The sequence below is a fragment of the Cynoglossus semilaevis genome, chromosome 10 (genome assembly GCF_000523025.1).
Source record: "Cynoglossus semilaevis isolate Cse_v1.0 chromosome 10, Cse_v1.0, whole genome shotgun sequence".
NCBI classification, from domain to species: domain Eukaryota; kingdom Metazoa; phylum Chordata; class Actinopteri; order Pleuronectiformes; family Cynoglossidae; genus Cynoglossus; species Cynoglossus semilaevis.
Genome location: NC_024316.1, coordinates 15,997,849 through 16,019,934, shown reverse-complemented (window position 1 = coordinate 16,019,934; position 22,086 = coordinate 15,997,849). Strand labels below are relative to the sequence as shown.

General features: G+C 42.6%; 2 protein-coding genes across 9 annotated transcripts in view; both read left to right on the top strand.

Moving 5' to 3' along the window:
- Positions 1 to 335: 335 nt before the first annotated feature.
- Positions 336 to 7,637, top strand: tmem269 (transmembrane protein 269). Of its 8 annotated transcripts, none has more exons than XM_008319101.3 (7): positions 363 to 590; positions 1,183 to 1,232; positions 3,050 to 3,197; positions 3,562 to 3,659; positions 4,881 to 5,024; positions 5,501 to 5,701; positions 6,127 to 7,637. In XM_008319101.3, the coding sequence occupies exons 2-7, from the start codon at positions 1,208 to 1,210 to the stop codon at positions 6,234 to 6,236; spliced, it is 726 nt and encodes a 241-aa protein (XP_008317323.1). In that variant the 5' UTR covers positions 363 to 590; positions 1,183 to 1,207; the 3' UTR covers positions 6,237 to 7,637. The 8 variants fall into 8 exon arrangements, with proteins under 8 accessions (XP_024915005.1, XP_024915006.1, XP_024915009.1 ...); XM_017036095.2 differs by having other exon boundaries at positions 1,180 to 1,232; XM_025059239.1 differs by having other exon boundaries at positions 365 to 590; positions 1,709 to 3,197.
- A 2,303-nt stretch (positions 7,638 to 9,940) lies between these two features.
- magi3a (membrane associated guanylate kinase, WW and PDZ domain containing 3a) overlaps positions 9,941 to 22,086 on the top strand; it is a 98,983-nt gene continuing 86,837 nt past the window's right edge. Inside the window, 1 exon segment of the mRNA XM_017035702.2 lies at positions 9,941 to 10,598. Coding sequence (XP_016891191.2) covers positions 10,292 to 10,598 — 307 coding nt within the window. The 5' untranslated portion in view covers positions 9,941 to 10,291.

Genomic DNA, 22,086 nt, shown 5'->3' with positions numbered 1-22,086 from the left:
ATACAGATGAAAAATTATAACATATTTTTTTATAAATATGCATATTTGTTGGCTTATGGCTTCAATAAATGAATTTATACCTATGTAATGACTGTAAAAAGAAAACTTGATTTTATAGATTTAAAAAAAATATTTATTTATACCAACGTTTATTTTTAAGACCTGTATTTTTCTAAACTTTTCGTACATTTTATAGTAAGTTATTTATATATATATATATATAAATCATATTCCATCAGCTTCGTCGTGCTAGTAGCTAAAACAAAAGGGCGTTTTGCCCAAAACAATAAAATAGGGGACGGACAACAATTGAATGCGTCATATCCGGTGGAATATTCCAGCGGATATACTCTTGGTTCTTTAAAAGGAGAGGACTGGAGCTGACGCAGTGAAGTGACAGGTAAAAACTGAGTCAATACTTACACGACTTAGTATTTAAATATTATCTCGTAATAACACAGGGTCAAGTTGATAAGAAAAAAGAAGAGAAACTACCGGATTCAGCGCGTACATCCGCTTTTATACGCATTTTATACGTATTTCTACATCATTTTATTTTTTTCACATTTTATCCTGTGGATATTTTCGAGGTAAGGACATGTCTTTCCTGTGTCATGGTATGAATAAAGGGGTTTTGTTTTAAATGTACACCTGTGTAAACGCTTGTTTAGGCAGTTTATTTAGTTGTGACGCAGTTGCCAGTTGCTCCACTCTATGCATTAAAATGGTGGTGATGATGGTGAAGCTGCTCAACAAGTCTGGGCGGTATCTTGGCAGGTGTGATTTTGTACGAAAACAAATATAGATGGAGAAGAAGAAGACTAGTGCTAAAGAAAATAAGACAGAAATCCAAGATAAGATAAAACTTAAACCAAAACCGAAAGAATTCGGTTCAATCGACGACTTTTCAATAATATCCTGGTTACACCAAGCCTAGATTTGGTTGTCTGTGTAGAGGTTACAAATCTGCTGTAAACTATGAAATTGTTTGGAAGGTATATTTTAGCGTTTCAAAATGTTGTCAAGTAACGTTCCCCATTGACCAAATGAATAAAAATATTAATATTATTATTATTATAAATTATTTTAGTTTTTTTGTAAAAACTGAGTATGTATATATGGTTTTGTGTGTGTGTATAATTTTTTGGGATTTTGGGATTTTTTTTGTTGTCGTTCCAGCAGTTGTGCTGTTAACCAGAAAGAAACCATGATCCTCCTGTCTCCCTCTTCTGGTAGGTCTATCAATAAACTTTGATTATTTAATACTCTACAAGGTCAGGGATTCAAGCCAAGCTGTTGTGTAATGACAGAAATAATTAAATGTCACAATGATCTTACATTACATTACACTCTTTTCCATTTAGGAATAACAGTGTTTCTGTTATAGACATATTTCACGCCTTTACATATATATTGTTTCTTGCACTGAAACACCCCAATGTGGATTAAATACATTCCATTTTTGCATGTAGTCCCTTTAGTTGTTTCCAGGTAACACAGTATGGTCTTGCATAACAAGAAAGTTCCCATCATGCTCTGCAACATTAGGCAGAAATCCAGAAACAAAAAAAACCCCAAAACAATATTTGATTCTTTGGGCTGTAAATTTAATGAAAAAGTCCCAAATGAGAAGTAAAAAAGCATGCTGTCATGTAAGAGTGTAAACTGCTGTTGGCTTTCTGCTGTGTCTCTTGCTGCTTTCTTTCAGATGAAGAGTCTCTTGAACCGGTCGGGCTTTGGAATCACAGGAAGTTCAGGATGAAAAACACTTAAAAGGGTTGCTATACTGCAACTATTAAAATGATTTAAAACATTTGCAGGTCATTGCCTGTGCATGCTGTCTTGGACAATACTATGACTTGAGAGATAACCCAAAAAACAAAAATTTTTGGGAGGGGATTTTTTTATTTTTTTAAAAATAAAAATTTTTTTAGATACATTTTTAGATATTTAGTTTTAAAAAAAAAAAAAATTTTATGAAATTTTTGGGCAGATTTGGTGCTGGGGCAGCGTCAGCAGTACATTTATCTTTTTTAATATAAAATTCTCACATCACGTTTGTTGATGTTAAACCAAAACCGTTGAGAAAGTATGAAGTTCAAAATAAGGAAATTCAGAAAGCGTGTGGTTTTGTCTTGAGTAAAGCCCGGTGCTTCAGTTGTTTGAATTGGTTTAAAGCTAACAAAGAGAGTCTTACTGTCCTGTCCTGTTTAAAGGGAACTGAATCTGATCAGGCTAAGCAGGCTAATAAATCTCACGTCTGGTATGGGTCAATGCAGTAGGTCCAGTTAATGCTCTCTGTAGCCAGTGGTATATGTAATATGTGTTATATAGTATGTGCCGCATATATATATATATATTTATATATATATATATTTATATGTATATATGTGTATATGCCTGGATGAATATATAAACATATATATACATACATACACATATACATATATATATATATATATACACCTGCATAATAAAATGATGGTTTTCCTCCGGGTTGTTTTGTCCCTATATGTTGCATTGCGACGGACTGGTGATCTGTCCAGGGTTTACCCCGCCCACGCACGTAGATATTCCTGCAAAGGGATAAGCTAATGGAACGATGTATGGATGGATATATGTATAGAAATGTATGTAATGTTTCAATGTAATTGGTGAAAATTTATTTATTATAGTCCAGGAAGTAATACTCATGATGCATGATGGAGAAACGTTTTGCCATTGTAAATGTAATCAATGCATTTCAGTGAGGTGAAAAATGTGTGGATGAATTTATCGTAAGGTTGATCTGCATCCAATAAACATTCGTCTTGGTAAGTGCCACCTCTTTCTACATAAGGCAGGGATTGAAATTCTTTTTAATGGAATTCTGGCATTGTGTCTGGGGAATATTATTTTAATTTCCTAGTTCCAGCAACAATGTTTGGCCATGACTACAATATGATTAGTGATCAAGTCCCATTCATTTGTACGTAGGTCAGCTGATATGTACAGTAGAATCATTGAACCACACAAGCACCTGTTGACTGCTGCTGTTGTGTGGTCTCAGGTTTCTTCCAGTGCACACACACTCTTTTTTCCAGTGATTGGGCCACATGGATCCAGCTCAAGGAGTTTGCACGGAAAAATGCAGCTAATGCTCTGTCAGTGGGCAACATGGTGATGGGCATGTCCTCCATTCTCTGCAGTCTCAATGGGTGAGTAATGAAGAACTGATAAATGTTATTGTTGACAGAAGTTAACTAATGGTGAGTGGGGCTGTATGTTCAAAATTAAAAAGAAATTACAATGACGCCCACATTGAACTGTGATCAGATAATAAGTCATGGGAAGAGTTTGACTCCCCATGTATGACATAGATAATTGTTTCCCAAAGTCTGGGTCACAAGGTATTTTTTTTGGGTCGTCTCGCATCATGTTTTCCCGGAGTTAACGAAAAATGTCTATGACGCAAGTCACAAACAAGTCATGAAGGTTTGTGACTTTCAAAATAATGGTCCCCAGAAAAGTTTGGGGAACACTGACATAGATGTTAACCTAACGCTAAGCTGTTTTCTCCAGTCACCACCACGCTGCATGTTGGCTGGTCCTGATTGGCTACCTCCTGGATTTGGCAGATGGAGCCGTTGCCCGGCATCTTAATGCTTGCTCTGCACTGGGTAAGTATTGTGGACAACGGTTCTTAACAAAGATGGACTCAGACAGTTTTTGGCAGGTCGTCCTGTGCAGTTTGCTGTCTGGATTTTCTTTTCTCTTTGGAGACATGGAGTTTAGTGAAGACGTGCCAGCTTTGTGTACTTAGGAGCCAGAGCTTAATATTCTATTTATAGACTTTGCAGTATTATGCACCTGTATTTTAATGTTAAGTTCAAATACATTAATTTCTGCTCTCACTGTATCCTCCTTTAAAGACACAATATCTTTGTGTTTGCTGAACTCCGACACTTGTTTATTTAAAAAAAAAAAAAAAATTGGGGCATTACCACATGGCATACTATCAAAACATAACTTTTAATATTGTAGTTGTAGTTATATGTATGTGTGTATATGTATGTATATATGTGTACATGTATATATATATATATATATATATGGATAGATATTTTAATTTTGTATGAACTTCTCATATTCATAACAATATTGGATGTGCATTTTTTTAAGTAACCCTAAATAGCCCTCAGGTGCCAGAACACAGGATTTGTTGCACATGTCAGCGGACTTTGTGTACTGACCCGCCTTTTTTTCTGCATGACTTTGCAGGTGTATTTTTGTCAGATGAACAGTCATGTTCTGATTAAGCAGCCAAATTCCATGGGATTATGCTCCAATTGTCTTTCTATCCCATTGCCTTAGGTTCCCTGCATTTCTGAAATTGTTAAAATTGTTGACCCGGGCCATGGAATTTCACCTTGTCCGTCCCAGCCGTGGCCTGAATCACCTCATCCCCATCAGCTGAAAACCTGAGCGATAAAAAGATGCAGCAGCCGAGAATGTTGTTTATCAGTCTGTTGGGCTGACACAGGATTTTTCATTACATCAGTAATGAGTGTTCCATAATAATCAGTCATTTAGCCTAAATTTAGCCTAAAAAGGATACTCTTCTGCAGAGTTGGAGCACGTTACCAGACTGATACTAAAGCTGTGTACTCTTTACTCATAAATTAGTTTAACTCTCATGTTAATGTCTTGTGAGGAGGTGGCTCATGTTGCGTAGCACTTGCACGAATATTTTTAGCACAAGGAATGTAAAGAAAAGTATACGTTTCACCTTTTCCCTTCTAAATATACTCGGTGTCATGTAAAAATTTTTAAAAAAAAGTCAGAATAGACTTCTTAGTTTAGGTACCTGTGTTAACATTTTCTTTCTGTTTTATTCTCAGGAGCAAAGCTGGATGACTTTGCTGACTTTACAACTTTTGGAATCGCTACATCATTGCTGCTGAGGACAGATGACCTGCCGGACAACATCCTGAGCATGTGTTACTTCCTGTCTGTGTTCATCCGTCTCTGTTTCTTCTCAAGTGGCAAGTACTACATGGTACCACCAGGCTGTGTACCTTTATTTCTCTCTTGTTGTCCTGGAGGCATTCTGTCAACCTTGTTTTTCTCAGTCTCTCTTGTTGTCCTGGAGGCATTCTGACAACCTTGTTTTTCTCAGTTTATTATGTCATAAAACGTCAAGAACTAATTGGACAAAATAAACATTGCTCATATTATGTCACGAAGTATGAACTGACTGCTTTTACATAGAAGGTTGGCGCTTTGGAGAAATTCCCTGTTGCAGCGAAGGTTACACTCCCCCCGTGTGGTAAACGGCAGAAATAGACACTGATCATGTCCCAATATCATGGACAATTTTTTTTGATTATTTAAACTATGGACCCATGTAGTGATCACAGGAAGTTCTACATGTTCACTGTGTTGGCTGTCGTGAACTCCATTTTGTTCTAAATATTTATTTGTAAGACTCAATGAAAATGTGTTTTTGATTGGTTTTCAGGGATCCCATTTATGTACCGTGGGCTGCCTTGCACCTACCCATCAGCCATTTTGGCCAGTGCCTCTTTGCTGTCGGGTGGAAACACAACCCTGCTACGTCTCGTCGCAGTGGCCATGATCCTCTTCATGAGCAGTCAGAACTTCTATCCCCATGATCGAGTGCTGGAGTCCCAGGCATGGAAAAAAGTGGTCTTTGCAGGAGGTAACGCTGTTTTCAAAAAGCTGGTTCTGGACGTTCTGTATATATTTATCATCTATACTTAGGAACTGTCCAGATAAAGTTCCTGAAGTGGCTGAAATTGTCATAATGCTTGTGTAAAGTACATAAGTGAAAATGTCAGTGTAAAATGTTAATGCATAAATATAACATTTAAATAATGAATATCCACATATTAACATTTAACTAGCCAACACTAATATAGTTAGCCACTTGTTGGCTTTGGGAGCTGTGATAAGTTTCAGCGTCTTAGCATGTTAGCAAATTAGTGTTAGCATTTAGCTCAACAGAGACAAAATCAGTCACACCTATAATGACAAGAAAGACGCATATATTTTTTGTGGGTTATTTTAATATGTGACATTACATGCCATGTGACGCCTTTCATTTTGCTGTTTCTACATTTTCAGGAGTCGTCATGGTGTTCTGCTTCTCGTTCCCTCCTGTCTGTGTGTACTACCTCCTCTGGTCCGTCTCCTACATCTTGTTCCCAACATCTCTTTGGAGCAGTAAACTGTAAACAGAAGCAGTTGTCTGATTTTTAACAAGGACCAGTCTAAGAAAGTACCTATTTTAACACTCACTCTTTAAAAGAGAGATTCTGGATTTTATCTTGTAATGATGCAGTGTTTCCACTAGGGTTTTTTTTTAGGCAGCAGGTCATGCAAACTCGCCCCTCTCCTCCCTCCACGTCTCTCTCACCTCTGCTGCCTTTTGGGTTAATAAGAGAAATTAACACGAGTTTAACACTTTTTAGGTAGACACAGCACCACCCAATGGATTGAGACATGTCATGATCTTTTTTATTATATGCTACAGTAAACAGTAATCGTACAAAATGTTAATGTGCTTCTGCCCCAACCCTGATACAATAGCTGCAATAATTACAATTAGTAGCCCCTAGATGGACACAGCAAAAACTTTGTGATGCATTTGTACTGTGTTTTAAACCAAAATCATAAAAACAACCCATTATGTAGTATGTATTATGTAACCGTACTTTTACAGTTTGGAACAATGGTGACTAATCTACACTGTTTTAAATGTATTTTAAGAAAATGTCTTCTGATGCTGTTTTTATTTTGTTGTATTTCATTTCTCAGAAACAGTTCCTGCTGCAGATCTTTTCAGTCTAATCTGAGGTGTCACCTGACCCCTTTTAAGAATGCACAAAAACTTCTTCCCAAGCTCAGCCTTGTAACACCATCTCCCGTAGGTCATGTGACACCACAGTTTGTTGAGCTGACTGAGAAACTCATCACTTAGAAAAGACACTGTTAACATTACTGTTGGTTTGGTTTGTTCAACAGCCCCCAAGGCCCCATCCCTTATTTTTAATTAAGAAAAAGGTTAATATTGATTTAATATCTTCTGTTCACACTGCTGTTGATGTCATTTAATCTATTTTGGGTGGGTTTTTTTAGAGGTTTGGAAAGGGTGTTTTATACCTCTGTTTTAAGAGGCAGCGTAAAAATATTATTATTATAATCCACACCTAATCACTGCCCCCCCCCCACCCCCACCCCGCCCTTGACCATAGCTGAATCACTCTGCTTCCGTTTGTCAAATGGTGAACAAACACCTCTGTTGCTATGTTACCGATATTGTTGTCCGGTGAGTCAAACACAATGCAAGTCTGAAAATGTGTACTTTTCATCCGTGATTTAATGTAAATGTATTCTAACAACAGAACAAAGTAATTAAACCAGTACGTTGTCTGCCATCTAGTGGACCAACGCAGAAATGGTTTTACACCAGATAATACATTCGTCGTTACTCAACTCCTCTTCAGTTTGTAGATTGAATTCTATGTGACATTTTTACACAAGTGTGACATCAGTGTTCACAGAAGAAGAATGTATGGATGTGATGGAATATGTGGTGTTGAAAGGACAAATAAAAAGAGGAGAGGCATGAAATATTTGATGTATTACTGAAACATTATTCCATTTATTTTTTTATTACAGAAATTATATCATAAAACATTATTCCATTTATTTTTTTATTATTACAGAAATTATATTCATCATCTTCATCTAACTTATTTTAGCTTCTCTTGGGTATTTAGGCCAACTTTTATCTTAGCTTATATACCTTTGACAACTTAAATGTAGTATTAAGTTGTCTGTTTAGCAGTATACTTGCTAACTTTAGCTTTTCAAGACAATAATAAGTTACTTAAGTTAAATTAACTTATAGTATTGTTAACTGACCTTTTCTTTTTACTGAGTTTTAGCAGTTTTTTTCACTAATTCGTCAGAAGCTGTTTTCGATCTTTGGGCTACTCTTTGCTCGTTTTTGTGGCTAGTAGTTATTGCCAACTATTCTCCTTAACTAGTTAGTTTTTTATACAAATTCGGCTTTCTACTAGCTTAGTTGTTTGTTTGTTTTTTTCCATTATCTTTAGCAAATCATTGGCTAATTTTAACTGTATAATGAAAGTAGTTCTCATACAATGGCATGTGATACACTATGGCACAAGTTAAGAGGATACGTTGTAAATGGCACTTTGTTAACGTGTCAGACGGCAACATTGTTGATTATTGTTTACATCCTGGACAAAACACGTAAAGAGGTCGTTATTTCAATTATTTAAAAAAAAATCCACACTAGATGGTGGTTAATAGTACAAAAGAGGAAGCGTTACAATGATATTCAAAGTATCTCGAATGATGTTCTGCATTTTACCACCAGAGGGCATACTTGTACAACACTACCATCTTCGCCCTGGAAGTCCGGGCGGCTTTAGGTCCTGGCGGTAAACAGTAATGCTCACTGTAGCTTTGTTTGGGGCTTTAAGTTGTAAATTGTTCTAAACATACGACGGCAGCAGAAACATCGAAACCTCGCGGACTATCAGGTCAACCATTATGCACTAACAATGACCGTTTCCCACGTGAAAATATGTGTCCCAGGCCGGGAACTCCGCCTTCTTTCAAACGCTCCATAGAACTGCAAGGCTTCCCAGTCTCAGGAGACCCGCCCCCTGCCCTTGCGCCATTGGCTCACGTGAAAGCCTGGCTAAATTCGTTTCGCTCTGATTGGTCAGAGAGGGCTGCACTCAGGAAACCAACACGGAAACGACTGGAGAAAAAAAAAAGTTATGGAAAGAAGCCTGGACGGAAATGGCTCTGTTGCACGCTGCTCCGTAGTTTTTATACTGCATTAAAACACATTCTAGTGATTTTAGAGGAGTAACATAGAGCACAAGGGACGCGACTAAGAGCAAGGAGCCGAGTTTGAGTTGTTTTGAAGGGGTCGCGTTGAGCAGCACGACTCGGGAGGAGGAGAGCCAGGTATGTTTTTCCGTTTCCAAGGACTGATGTCAGCGCGGGGAAGGTGGAGGAGGAGGGCAGAGGAGGAGGAGCACCAGCAGGAGGACAGGTGCGCCTCACAGCAAAGTTAGGGCTTCAACAGGCATCCAGCAAGAGCTGTCAGAGAGCGGAGAGCAGCTCCTTGGAAATCCGCTTTTGGAATTCTGCATTTGTTCGAGCAATTCGACCGTGAAAAAGTCCGTGTGTGGATTTGGTGGAAGTGGAATACGGGTTTATGCCTCGCTCAAGGGAGTGACTGTTCAGGCTTGTGGGGCTTTAGTGTTGGAATAGTGCCGCGTGAAGCAGTCGACGGTCGGCGGCGTGGACGGAGCTGCTGCGGCTGTGGCTGTGTATGTGTATGTGTCTACTGCTGGAGAACCGAGACGCATCAGCATCTTCAGAAGCAGCACTTTAATGCGACACTGACGCAGCTCATCTGGCATCACCACAGACAGGTGATGAATGGGAGGATCAGGCGTCAACACAGCGACTTCCACCTGAAATAGCGAGAACCCCACCATGGAGTACGAGACGAGGAAGCATCTCTAAAAACTGCCCCCCGTAACCTGTGATGATTTCACCGTGCGTCACTGAGTCTTAGGATCAGTTTGCCCGCGGAAGGACAGTCGTTCTTAGGAACTTGCTTTCTGGTTTACAAGAGCCGCCGACCATGTCGAAGACTCTGAAGAAGAAGAAACACTGGTCCACCAAAGTGCAGGAGTGCGCCGTGTCGTGGGGGGGAACCGGGGAGCTGATCACCGTGGTGGAGGTGCGGGGCGGCGCGGAGCTGGGAGAGTTCCCGCACCTCGGACACATAGTTTCCGAGGCGTTGGTTTGTCTCAGCGGGAGGTTTCCCAGCGGCGGGGACGTGCTGCTGGAGGTGAACGGCACTCCGGTGAGCAGTCGACGGTCGGCGGCGTAGACGGAGCTGCTGCGGCTGTGGCTGTGTATGTGTCTACTGCTGGAGAACCGAGACGCATCAGCATCTTCAGAAGCAGCACTTTAATGCGACACTGACGCAGCTCATCTGGCATCACCACAGACAGGTGATGAATGGGAGGATCAGGCGTCAACACAGCGACTTCCACCTGAAATAGCGAGAACCCCACCATGGAGTACGAGACGAGGAAGCATCTCTAAAAACTGCCCCCCGTAACCTGTGATGATTTCACCGTGCGTCACTGAGTCTTAGGATCAGTTTGCCCGCGGAAGGACAGTCGTTCTTAGGAACTTGCTTTCTGGTTTACAAGAGCCGCCGACCATGTCGAAGACTCTGAAGAAGAAGAAACACTGGTCCACCAAAGTGCAGGAGTGCGCCGTGTCGTGGGGGGGAACCGGGGAGCTGATCACCGTGGTGGAGGTGCGGGGCGGCGCGGAGCTGGGAGAGTTCCCGCACCTCGGACACATAGTTTCCGAGGCGTTGGTTTGTCTCAGCGGGAGGTTTCCCAGCGGCGGGGACGTGCTGCTGGAGGTGAACGGCACTCCGGTGAGCGGACTCACCAACAGGGACACACTGGCGGTCATCCGACACTTCCAAGAGCCCATCCGACTGAAGACCGTAAAACCAGGTGAGTGTCTCTCTTTCTGTTTGTGTGTAACCTGGAGAGCTTTAAAGGACAGGTGCCAGACGTGCCGGGCATAAATGAGATGCTCAGCCCCCACGGCTGCGCCTGCTGGTGCTGGGAGGCAGTCGGGGTCAGGTGTTGTTGACGTGAGTGCTGTAATATTTATGTTCCTTATTTACATGCACCAACAGGCCGCCTCATTCTAATGCACATCGTCAGCACGGGGTTCATCGCAGATTCTGGTCCGCGTTGACGTGACCTCGTCACTCAGCCGTGCGTGCAATAATTCTAATTTACTGTTTGCACCATGGAGTGCACTGGTAGAGTTGGTGGGTTGGGTTGGTTAGGGGTGTAACTGTAGGCAGAAGCTGGAACGTGCATCGTTATTGACATCACGATTCGGTACGTTTTCGGTATCACTTGAAATGTGAATTAATTTAGCCTATTAACGGATTTTTAAAAATAACTAATATGGAGGTTCTTAAAAGTGGGGAAAAAAAGGAGAGAAAATTAACGAAATTTTCTGTGGGTCCCATGGGGTAAGAGGTGGGGGCATCACAACAGTGTTCTGGGGGAAGTTAGTCTTTTCACTTTTACCACAGTTATTCTTGACACATTTCCAAAATATATGGAGAAACATGCATCGAAAATGTGTCGTGTTGTTTGTTTATGTGCCAAATGTTCTGAAACGGTTCTGGTACTGATCCAGGCCTAAGGTTGGGTTTCTTACAATTGTCCATTGTCCATGTGAGGTCAACCTGGTGGCTGAATCCCTACTGCTGTTGGAATTGAGTGTACGGTTCAGGTTTGAGTCCTATAATATGTTCACTACATACATACTCTTGTGGGCCACATCAGTGGTACACGTTGGCAGGACAGGGTTAGATCTAAATTCTTGTTTTCAGATTTGCCCGTAACTTTTCAGCTTAGACTCAAAAACGAAGGATCACTGGAGATTCTGGTCCATATTAATGTGATGTCACCACATACTAGTCTTACTAGGTAAACACTAGGTCCTAATAAATGTAATCCTATACGTTGTAGTATTTTTTTTAATCCACTGTACCAATGAACATATTCAGGTTTTTTTCTCATTGCTACCCAGTAGATTTGTAACTTGTAACTCTACATTATTATACACTATTCCATTTAATTAACTTTGTTTGTTCTCTTCTAAAAACCTGTCTGTGTCTGTGACACATTTGGTGCAAAAACAAATTCAGTTTTTTTTTTTTCGACTCCTCTCCCCTTCATCCATGTGAAGCTGTACAGCTGCAGTAGAATTCTGCCAACCAGGATCCCCCGCTGTGGTGGAGCTGCTTTGTTCACTGTGCCCAGATGTGCATGCACTACAACATAAACCATGAATGGAAGCAAGCGCTGTGTCTGATCTCACAGCCCATAATCTCCTTTCCACTCATGCAGAGGGGTTTCTCTCTCTGGGCTCTCAGTCTGTGTCCTGTACAGTAGCCACACTCACGTTGCCATCTCCTGCACCACGGACAAACACACACACACACAAACACACACATTCACATTCATTATAATTCCGTGTCTGTAAGCTCTGCTAAAAGCTTATTGATTAAACTTGTGTGTCTGTACTTAACTGATTTTCAAGCTCACAAACAAACGTTAGCAGTTGTGTGGGTCTCCGAGCACAGGCACGTGTGTTTATGTGTGTGTGTGAGAATAAGAAAAACAGAGAGAGAGAGAGAGAGAATAACTGATGAATCTGATAGAGGAACAGCTGAGTCTGGCACTTTGAAAACACTTAGCAGGGTTGTGCTAATGGTCGCCTCCCACTGTTTAGACAGTATCAGTCTAACTTGCAGCACTGAGCCGAGTCCAAGTCTAATCAAATTAATTAGACCTGTATCATTAAGATGCCCCAGGATGTCGCGCTGATCTGCACCATGACAGGAAGTGACACCTGCACCTGCGTCTTCTGTCCACTTGGTAGGGTCAGACTGGTACGGCTACGTCTTTATGTTTAGTGCATATATATATATATATATATATACACACACACATGAACTGTAAGACAGTACTGGATATTATTGTAGTATTGTATTGTCAGTAGTGCCGCTCACTCTACACCTGTTTATCTGCAGGCTGCTTCAAAACAGAACCTCATCTCTGAGGCCTTGTTGTGTGTTTACCTCCCCCCCCCCCCCCCCCGGTCCCCATGATTAATTTATGTTTCATTAATCATTAATGTCCGCTCCACGTCTGATGTTCGTATCAAGTCCCAGCTCACTGCTGTGGACATACAGCAAACAGGCCGACTCCTAAGACGGGACAAACCCTACGGGGGGGCCGGGGTTCTGAGCCTTTTCTGTGAAATACTTCTGTGTACTTTTTTAGTGGTAAAACATTAACCTGTCAAAGCCGCCTCTCTATACTTTACTTTTCATGTCCCCCAGCCTAACTCAGGCCTCATAAAAGTATCCCCCCTAGTGGTGGAAATAGGTTTTGTCTTGAAAACGTGACCCATAAGAATTTCTTCACGTTTGAAAACCCTCCCAGTCTTAGTGTGTCAAACGAGCCAAACGATTCTAAAGGTGAACCTCACAGCAAACATGAAGCAGTGGTGAAGTTGACAGTACATCAGTACAGTCACAGTAACCCCCGCCCCCCCGCTCCCCCTGTTCTGTCAGGAGTCAAATATGCAGTTTACCCTGACAGAGTTCTAGTGTTGTGAACCAAGGACCTGTTCCGACTCAGAGTCCGGTCAGTGGGCAGTAATGGAGCTGCTCGCTTTACACACTTTGCGGAGTTTAGTGAACGCACGGTTTAGCTCTCAGGTCCCAGAGGAGAGCACGTGATGCAGTGATGGACAACCACAGTCTGAACAGAAGCCATTTATTTTCCGATCGAAGTATGAGATAAGAACTATTGATAATGACGACGAGGTTTGAAGATGTTGTGATTCGTTAACTGTGTGTTAATTATTGACATCTATGATTGATAGAACTTTATGAATCCCTCGGGAGTTCCCTTTGGGAAATTATGATGACATGATCCCTGGAATGAAATATTTGAAGTCCACTCACTGTGGATGTGAATACTTAGCCAATTACCACAACTTGGCGACTGTAACATTACGCCACTATTCACTAATGGGATGATACAGATGAAAGGACGAGCCAAATGTAATTCTCTTCTCACTCTATTTGATGACAGAAACCTTCTAGAATCTATGTTTGCTTCTCTGCGAACTATAAAAAGAAAATCCCAATTTCTTTCTTCTGTCTCTGCTGCTGCTTCACCACAGTTAACACTGCCTTCAGCACCACAGCAGAGCAATACGGGCACAGCCTGCCTTCATATACCCCCCCCCCCTTCTGTAGCAAGGCTGCCCTGCACCAGCTGAGAGTTGCCGGCTCGATCTCTGCCTCTCCTCTCTTGTCCTCCTCCTCTCCCGATGCTAAAAGTGATTTTGTGTCTGTCAGGCTTCTGTACGGTGAACACACACTCACACCAAACAGACAAGATGCCAAGTCTTCAAAATGTCAGAGTTAAAGTCAATGTTTCACCACAGTCAGTTTAAGCCGATTAAAAAAAAAAAAAACATAAATCAGGGAACAGTCTTCGTTGTCATTGGTCCGTTTGTTTCACGCACGTGCTGTGGATACCCTGTGCTCCCACTACTGCATATTTGTGGGTGTGTACTTCGAGCTCGTGTGTAACGTCGCCTGTACATGTGATGTAACAGACAGCCGTTTACCACCGGCTGTCACACGTTCCTGACCGCCGCTCCTCCAGCCCGTCAGCAGTGACGGACGGCGGCGTGCGCTGATGAGCGTACTGAGATCCCCAGACTGTAGTGGTCGCTTTGAATACAAAGACCGCCCTCCCCCCCCTTTCAGCCCCTATTGCCCCCCGTGGCTCTTTTTCATCTCTACTGCTCTTCCCGGAGCAGCCGTCTTCAGAGCCGAGCCGTTCCCCTCCCTCCTCGTGCTCTTCCTCCTCCTAACAGCGTCTCACTCTGGCCTCCTTCTGTCCTGCCGTTCTTGAACAGATTTGCCTACTGCACCAGTTGCTCCACACGTGTATAAAAGGGATGAATGAAAGCTGCTCTGATGCAAACCTTCCTGGAACATTTCCTGCATCATTTTTACAGTTTTGGAACCGGCGGCCTGTTGGCAGTGCTCCCGAAAGTTCTCCCAGATGTTCAGTGACGTGCTGCGTTTTTATTCTCTTCATGCTAACATGGTGCATGGTCCTGTAGAGCCGCACTGCAGTCACTGAGAGGTCAGACTCTCAGGCAGTGTTTTAAACAAGTCTCGTCTTCACAGGAGCGTTTAAAAAAATCAGCGTGTGTTTGCTGATCAGTGCTGATTCACTAAGACAGCTTCTGTGTAATCGCTGAGTCGTCTCACTGCAGCGTCGGCATCAGCATCAGCATCAGAAGCAGCAGCAGCACCAGTGTCTCTGGTGGAAATGAATGGTCTCGTTCTCCCACACACACAGATCTGGATTTCACCTCCTGTCTCCAGCTTGACTCCTAATTGGTCTCTCCTGCAAACAGCAGGTTGCTCCTGCAGCTGTTTATCTCCTCAGAGTTAAAGATGAGGTCAGCATCTAAACAGTGCATGTACAGAACGGAGCCCAGCGTCTCCTCTGTCTTGACAGATGATGCTGCGCGGGGAGAACACAACTTATCCTGGTTCCTGGTTCATCACTTTTTAACAAAGTTCAAACTCGTGCGTTAACTGCTGCAGCTCCAAAAATTAAATCAGGATTAGTTTTGATTAGTATGTATGAAATCGCAGTTATTTAGCCTAAGTGGAGAAGCCCCTGAACTGCAGAATATGTCAGAATATAAATGCTATGTGGAGAAGCCCCTGAACTGCAGAATATAAATGATATATTTTTTCTTTTTTTTAATAATGTTGTTTGTTTTATCAATTGGAGATTGAGTCTTGTCTTGGCACTTGAAAGGTCCTGGTATTACTGGTTGGCTTTACTGCACCAACCACTTTGTTCCTGCACAGCAGCCTGTCTGGTTTGTGTTACTACCACACAACATGGGGTTTTGGACGGACAGCGTCCATCACCTGATGTGCAGACAGGGACTGGGCTGTAAGAGAAAGTGATGAAAATGAATGTTTCATGAATCAATTCACAGGTGCAGATGTGGATAAAGTGATGGGGCGGATTATCTTGGAGTTGATTGAACCGAGCTTCCTCCAGATGCACGCTCACTGCCCTCCGTGGTGTCTATTTGGGGACTTTGTTTGTGTGTGTGGAGCATCCCTGCGGTGATGCTGCAGAAGCAATAACAGCAACAGAGCGAGGAGGCAGCTGGCACGTCTCTGCCTCAGACCTTTTCCCTAAGAAGGATCTCTGTCGAAAGATAGATCTGAAAATGAGCAAAGGACACAGACAACAGAGAGCTGGGGGGGGGGGGTAACTGAAAACAAAAACAGTCTCCATCCTTCTTTTACAGTGGAGTCAGGTGTAGGCGTAGCAGGGTTTTACTTTCTTGGATCCCTTCGTCCATATATCTCAGGATTTGAAACTGCAACTCCAAATATCTGACAGAGACAGACGACCTGTCTGTAAACTTGTGTAACTCATCCTTTACACTTTGGGTAATAAATCTGAAAACCCGCTGTAATACACATGTCCTGTCTCCTGACTGTAATACTTTAGATATTTGCTCATGCTCAGAAGCGAGGACGAGCATATCCACGAAACCGATCGCACCATAAATCCAATTTTTTTTTTACGTCATAGTCTTGATTCAGATCCAGGTTTTGTTCTTTCTCCACTTTCTTGATTTTCTTTTTCAAACCAAATATCATTGTTCTTTTAAGGGATAAAATGTTCAGTTTGCTGCCCAGAAAACCCACCTTCTCTACCACGTGATGAAGCCTGTTGACGAGTCGCTCTGTTTGCTCAGCCAAACGTCTTCAACATCATTTTAAAGGCTCATCTGCCGTGTGTGTTAGGCAGCCATTTTCCTACTGTGTTATGAATGCACCATGTGTTCCCTCTCCACCCTCCATGGCGAGCTGTCACGCTCAGTGGAGACCTGGATCCCTGTGTCTCCTCATTGGAATTCATGGATGCAGGGATCTCAGCCTAGCCAATTTAGCTTGCCTTGCTCCTTAGCCTTCCTAACAGGTTATTGATCGGCTCCAATCTTATCCCTGTTAAGTCGGCCGACACATCCCAAGCTGCCGTTTCTGCCCCAGGGCCTGATCTCCCTGGAAAGTCGAGGACAACGGGAAGACGTCCTGCTTACAGCGTTTGTGACACACCGTCCTTAGTTACATCGTTGTCGCTGTGCTCATTGACCCCTGATTGGATTTGTTTTGACAGCCGGCCTCGTCAGTATTCAGCTCAGTCTCACTCTTCTTATTTTCTCCCACTAAACCAATCCCAGGACACAGATTGTGAACTGTCTCGAACGCCTTGAAAATGTGTTTGGTGATCAGGTGCTTTTTTAAAAAAGAAATTTACTTCAAAAGCCTGATCACTCAGCAGAGAGACACGTTTGCCCCGGGCTTTTATGGCAGCCAACCTGCCGCCGAGACGCTGAGGTCTTTGAGCAAATAGACTCAGGAGATCACATGCACATTACTCACTGTTTAAAGTCAGCAGGAGAGTGTTTTCCTTTAGTCGCCCTGTGTGTTAGTGACGCCGTCAGTGGAGTTCCTACAGACACTGACACCTGTCAACAAAAAACAGGATCTAAAAGTTCACATTTTCATAACGTCATTTTTCTACATTTCTTTGCTGCAAATAAATTCAACTCTTGAATCGTGTGTTCTTTATACCAGAGCAGTTTCCTGAAGGGTTTTTCTAACATTGTTTTCACAGTTTTGTCCATATTTGGGCTGGAGATCCTTTTGCCCTTTGACCCTCGTGCTCTCTTAAGCGCTACAGCTGCGTGACTCCAGCACATGTGCTGGTATTTCCTGTCTTCATCAGTACCTTTGTTTGCCTTCACAGTTGTTCTGTAGCGTTGATGTTGGCACGGTGACGACTGACATCAGTTCTGGCTCCGTCACCTTTGGCCCCTGTCTCTCTTTTTTTATTGCTCACCACAGCAAACAGCTTCAAGAAGGGCAATTAGAAATGCAGTTCAAATACTCACAGTATGACGCATTACTCCAAGAGTTTGTTTGATTACATAATGACTGCAAACAAATAGTGAGACGGTTTATTTCTTAATTTGCTGAGGAGTTTTTTGACACAGTGTCTCTGCGGGGTTGCGTCCACTTCACGTGCAGTACATTCAGAGTACTTGTGTGTTTGTGTGTGTGTGTTCGTCGCTGGAGTCGCAGCGGTATGTTGTTACCAACAGGTGCTTGTTCAGGCAGAAATTTCACATTCTTCGCAGTGTTGCCTCTCCCAGCAATGAGATCACGGTGAAAAGCTCTGCTTAAACAAACAGCTGCAACTGTGGTCAATTAGTCTGAGATAAAACTCTCTCTCGCTACGTCAGATGTGTGCTTAGGGAAATTTTCAAACACACTTTTGATCTGATCAGAGGAAAGTCACACAGCTGGGTTAAAATCCCATCAATTATCGTCTGATGAACACAGTCGGTACGACAGTCGTTTATCTCGTCTTTGAAACGTTTTCACTCTGTGACATAAGGTTTCAAGATGGTGCATCTTCGTCTTTTCTTCTCTTCCTTCTTTTTCTTCTTCTTCTTCTTCTCTCCTCCAGCTGTGTTCTCTCACCAAAACAAACAGAGAAACACACACTGCTGTTTGTTTATTTCATTTTTTATTTTTTGCAGTCATGGTACTACCTGTGCCACCCTACGAGAGTCAATCTTCCATGAGGAATGTTGTCCAACTGGTGTTCTCTCGCTCTCTCTCTCGTATGTAAATCATCTTGCGGGGGAATGTACTTGTTTGGAATCTACATGTGTAAATAGGGTTTTCATATTCTGTCCTCAATGCTGAGAAGGAGCCGAGAGACCTGAGGAGTCAGTCTAATAATCTGCATGATCATTATCTTGACTTTAAAATGTGTTTAAAGAAATGGTTTCACCTTCACCTTCCTTTCCCCCTGAAACCAAAGCTATTCTTGTCTGTGGTCATACGACTCCTCACCTACAGTACTGCAACTCCTATCAAAAAAATTCAACCACTCCAGAACTCAGCGGCCCGTGTCGTCACCAGAACATCCCTCCATCCACCACGTCAGTTTCATTCTCATTCCTACGGAGATTGTAATGCGTTGGACCTTCCACTAGTCTCTGGTTTATTTTGACAATATCTGAGCTCGTCAAGCAAAACTGTGACTGAACGCTGTTCACACTGCAGTCTTCTCCGTTAAAGACTACCCCAGAGTCCATCTGTTTGGGTTGGGGGCTCGGGGAGGGGATCTGTAGTACACATTGATTTAACACTTGGGCTGACAGGCGCCACCGCCGGGCTGACGGGTAAACACACATGCATACTCAGGCATGTGTGTTTGGCAAATACACACACACACACACACGCACAGTGTGTCCACTCGCACAAATGATGAATAAAGTTCAGACCCTTCCTGACAGCCAGTCACCCGTCTGCTGACCTGTGTGACCCTCCTTACAGCGCTTTGGCACGCCACGGCTCCAGACTGGACAAACGTTAGCGAGCGCTTATAGCTCTGCGGGTCAGGGGGGACACACCGACGGTATTGAGTGTGAATGTGGTGATCACAAGTGTGTATTTTGGCGGGATCCTGACGAGGTGTCTGTTGAATAACGTTGTCACTGGTCAGGTGTGACTGTCATTGCTGCTGCTGCTGCTGCTGCTGTTTCTCAGTGTAGACTTAACAGGTTGACATTAACCACTCTTGGCAACGGTTCTTCCCTTTTATTACAATCCTAGTAAACATGTCAAATTGTACAAGACATACTATACATCGGTTTGACTATGCTAGTAAACACCAGCTACTACAGTACATCGCACTATTACGGTATATGTTCAGTGACTTCTCGGCTTCTCAGGCTAATTAGCAACATAGCATCAACCACACTGCAACATATAGAAAACAACACCAGCAAATACAAGTATAACAATAATAAAACGTATATGACACAGCGGACACCGGGACTTTGTACACAATTCGTTCCAGAAGGCTGTTCAAGGACCTAATTGGTCGAGATCCTAAACCATTTCTTCCCATAGGAAATAATGTAAATCATTTTTAATCCCTTCCGAGACCCCAGATTCTTACCTATCCGGTATTTGAACTTTATGTAAGCATTGTCCCCAAAAAAAAAAAACCTTTTCTTTTTTTTTTCATCTACAAACAACTACAAATAACAGAGTTGTTATGCAGGTCTATTGCCTGTAAATGGCTAACTTGCTAACAGCTAGCGTGGCTTCTGTAGTAGCAAGAATTAAAACGTTGTAATGACCCGGTCAAACTCTGAACCTGAGCTTGATTTAACTGTGTTTGTAAATATAATGACTGACATTATGAAGCCGTCCAATCAGGTCAGTGCATCGTTCAGTTTGTCCTGACAACATGACGATAATAAGAATGTCAGTCTGGGCAGTTAAATGTCCATTATGAAGCCGTCCAATCAGGTCAGTGCGTCGTTCAGTTTGTCCTTTAGCATGATGATAATAATAATGTCAGTCTGGGTGGTTAAATGTCTGAAATGGTTTTGTCCAAACTGGAAGGAACAAACAAGTCTGACCGCAAGCGCGTCTGTGTGTATGTGTGTGTATGTGTGTGTGTGTGTGTGTGTGTGACTCAGGGATGTGGCTGCTCTTCACTGATGCAGCTGATGACATTCTACCCTCTCTTGTGAGTCACACGTCCGTTGAAGGGCAGTTTTTGAACGAGGGGAAAAGTGATGTCTCCTGTGACCATGAGGCCACAGAGACTGAGAGGAATTCTTCATCACTGAAACGGTTCACGGTGGTTAGTCACTCACATCAGTTACAGGAAGAAGAAAAAACTCCCAGACTCCCAGCACAGTTAAAGATAAAACACACATTAGAGTACAGAGTATAATACTGCATACCAGCACCACCTAGTTACCAGAGTGATGAGGGTCAAGTGGCTCACTTTTTCACGTTTAACAGAATTTTTTTATGACACTGTAAATGTTCAACTCAGAAGCAAACACAATATGAAGCTTTAAGCCAAGGACACAAAGTTTAGATTTTTTTTAAAAACAATTTGCCAGACTATACCAACAATTCTGAAAGTGTTCAAAGTTTGCACCAGTATTCACCAGCTGCACGGGATTTTAATAATCAGGCAGGTCATTAAATGGTATCAGAGTAAGGGGCTTTGAGACCCTATGGTGTAAATGTAACATTAACCATTTGTTATGTTGCGTTTTAAAGGGGCGTGTGAACGTGTGGAGCCTCGGTTTTTTGCAGGTCCTTGAAACATACGCCCTCTCTTTTATCGCAGCTCCTCCGATCGGCCGGCGCTGTCTTTGTTCCAGCCTTTTTGTTTACCCAGATTTATTGTCCGTTTTTATCTGCGTGCTGCAGAGTGCACTGCTGCTGCTACAATATGCAAATATATTACCAGATTTGTCTTTGGTAAACAGTGGCAGCATGATTCTGAGTTTGAGTAAGAGATGATCCGACGTCGTGATGAGACTGAGGAAATAGCCGGCGTGTGGACACGGCAAACGGACGCAGGCGTGCGGTTGTGCTTCCTACATGGGCCTTAATGCTGCCTGGAAATGGAAACGCGTTTAGCAATCGCTCCCTGAAGATTTGCTACTGAGCTGTTTGACAAATGAAGCCTCAGTGAAGTAGATACAATTTAACATATAAACATACTCTTAGAGACACAAGTGCCACAGTAACGCTCCCCCAAATGGCTGCTCTTCCTCGGCTAATGATCCTGCTCCGTGCCTGAGTCATATCTCTTTTTGTGTTACCCTCCTATTCATTCATCATTGGCTGCCCAGTGATGCAGGGTGGCAGGGCGTATAAGTGGTCCATGCAATTCCCTTCTTGTAGCCCCCCCGACCCCACTCCAAACACACACACACATACACACATACTCTCCTCCCCCTTTCCACTTCCTTTTTTTTATCTCCTCCGTCCTTCTGTTTCAGCCCTGCTCATCTCTGGAGGGTTTATGTCTGAGAATGGCTAAAGTGGAGCGATATTTTCTCCTGCTCTGTGTGACTTACCGTTATTTCCTCAAAGGACAGGGGGTCTGCCGGTGGGAGGGGGAGGAGGGACCTTAATGGAGTAAATCTATGCAAAGTTATGACCACAAATACTGTAGTGCCGTGAATATTCTCTTCATTTCTGTTGACAGGACGTTTGTTAGTCAGTTAGTTCACATCCGCCCTCTCATTCAGTCTTCTTCTATCACTTGGTTCTTAAAAAGCCAAGAAAAATGGATAAAAACAAACAAAAAAAAAACTGTCGGCTGAAAGTGATGTCACAAGAAAACCCTTTTAACATTTTATAAGGTGTAATTAAAATCCAAGTAGCTCCTGTTTGGTCCAATATATTTGTTTTCATTTAATTAGTCTGGATAAATCAAA

Excerpts from the sequence above, each read along its gene's own strand:
- tmem269 (XM_008319101.3), top strand. The coding sequence starts at position 1,208 with ATGATCCTCCTGTCTCCCTCTTCTG. Across the intron at positions 1,233-3,049 it reads CCTCCTGTCTCCCTCTTCTG|GTTTCTTCCAGTGCACACAC; the intron begins GTAGGTCTATCA and ends GTGTGGTCTCAG. Across the intron at positions 3,198-3,561 it reads ATTCTCTGCAGTCTCAATGG|TCACCACCACGCTGCATGTT; the intron begins GTGAGTAATGAA and ends TGTTTTCTCCAG.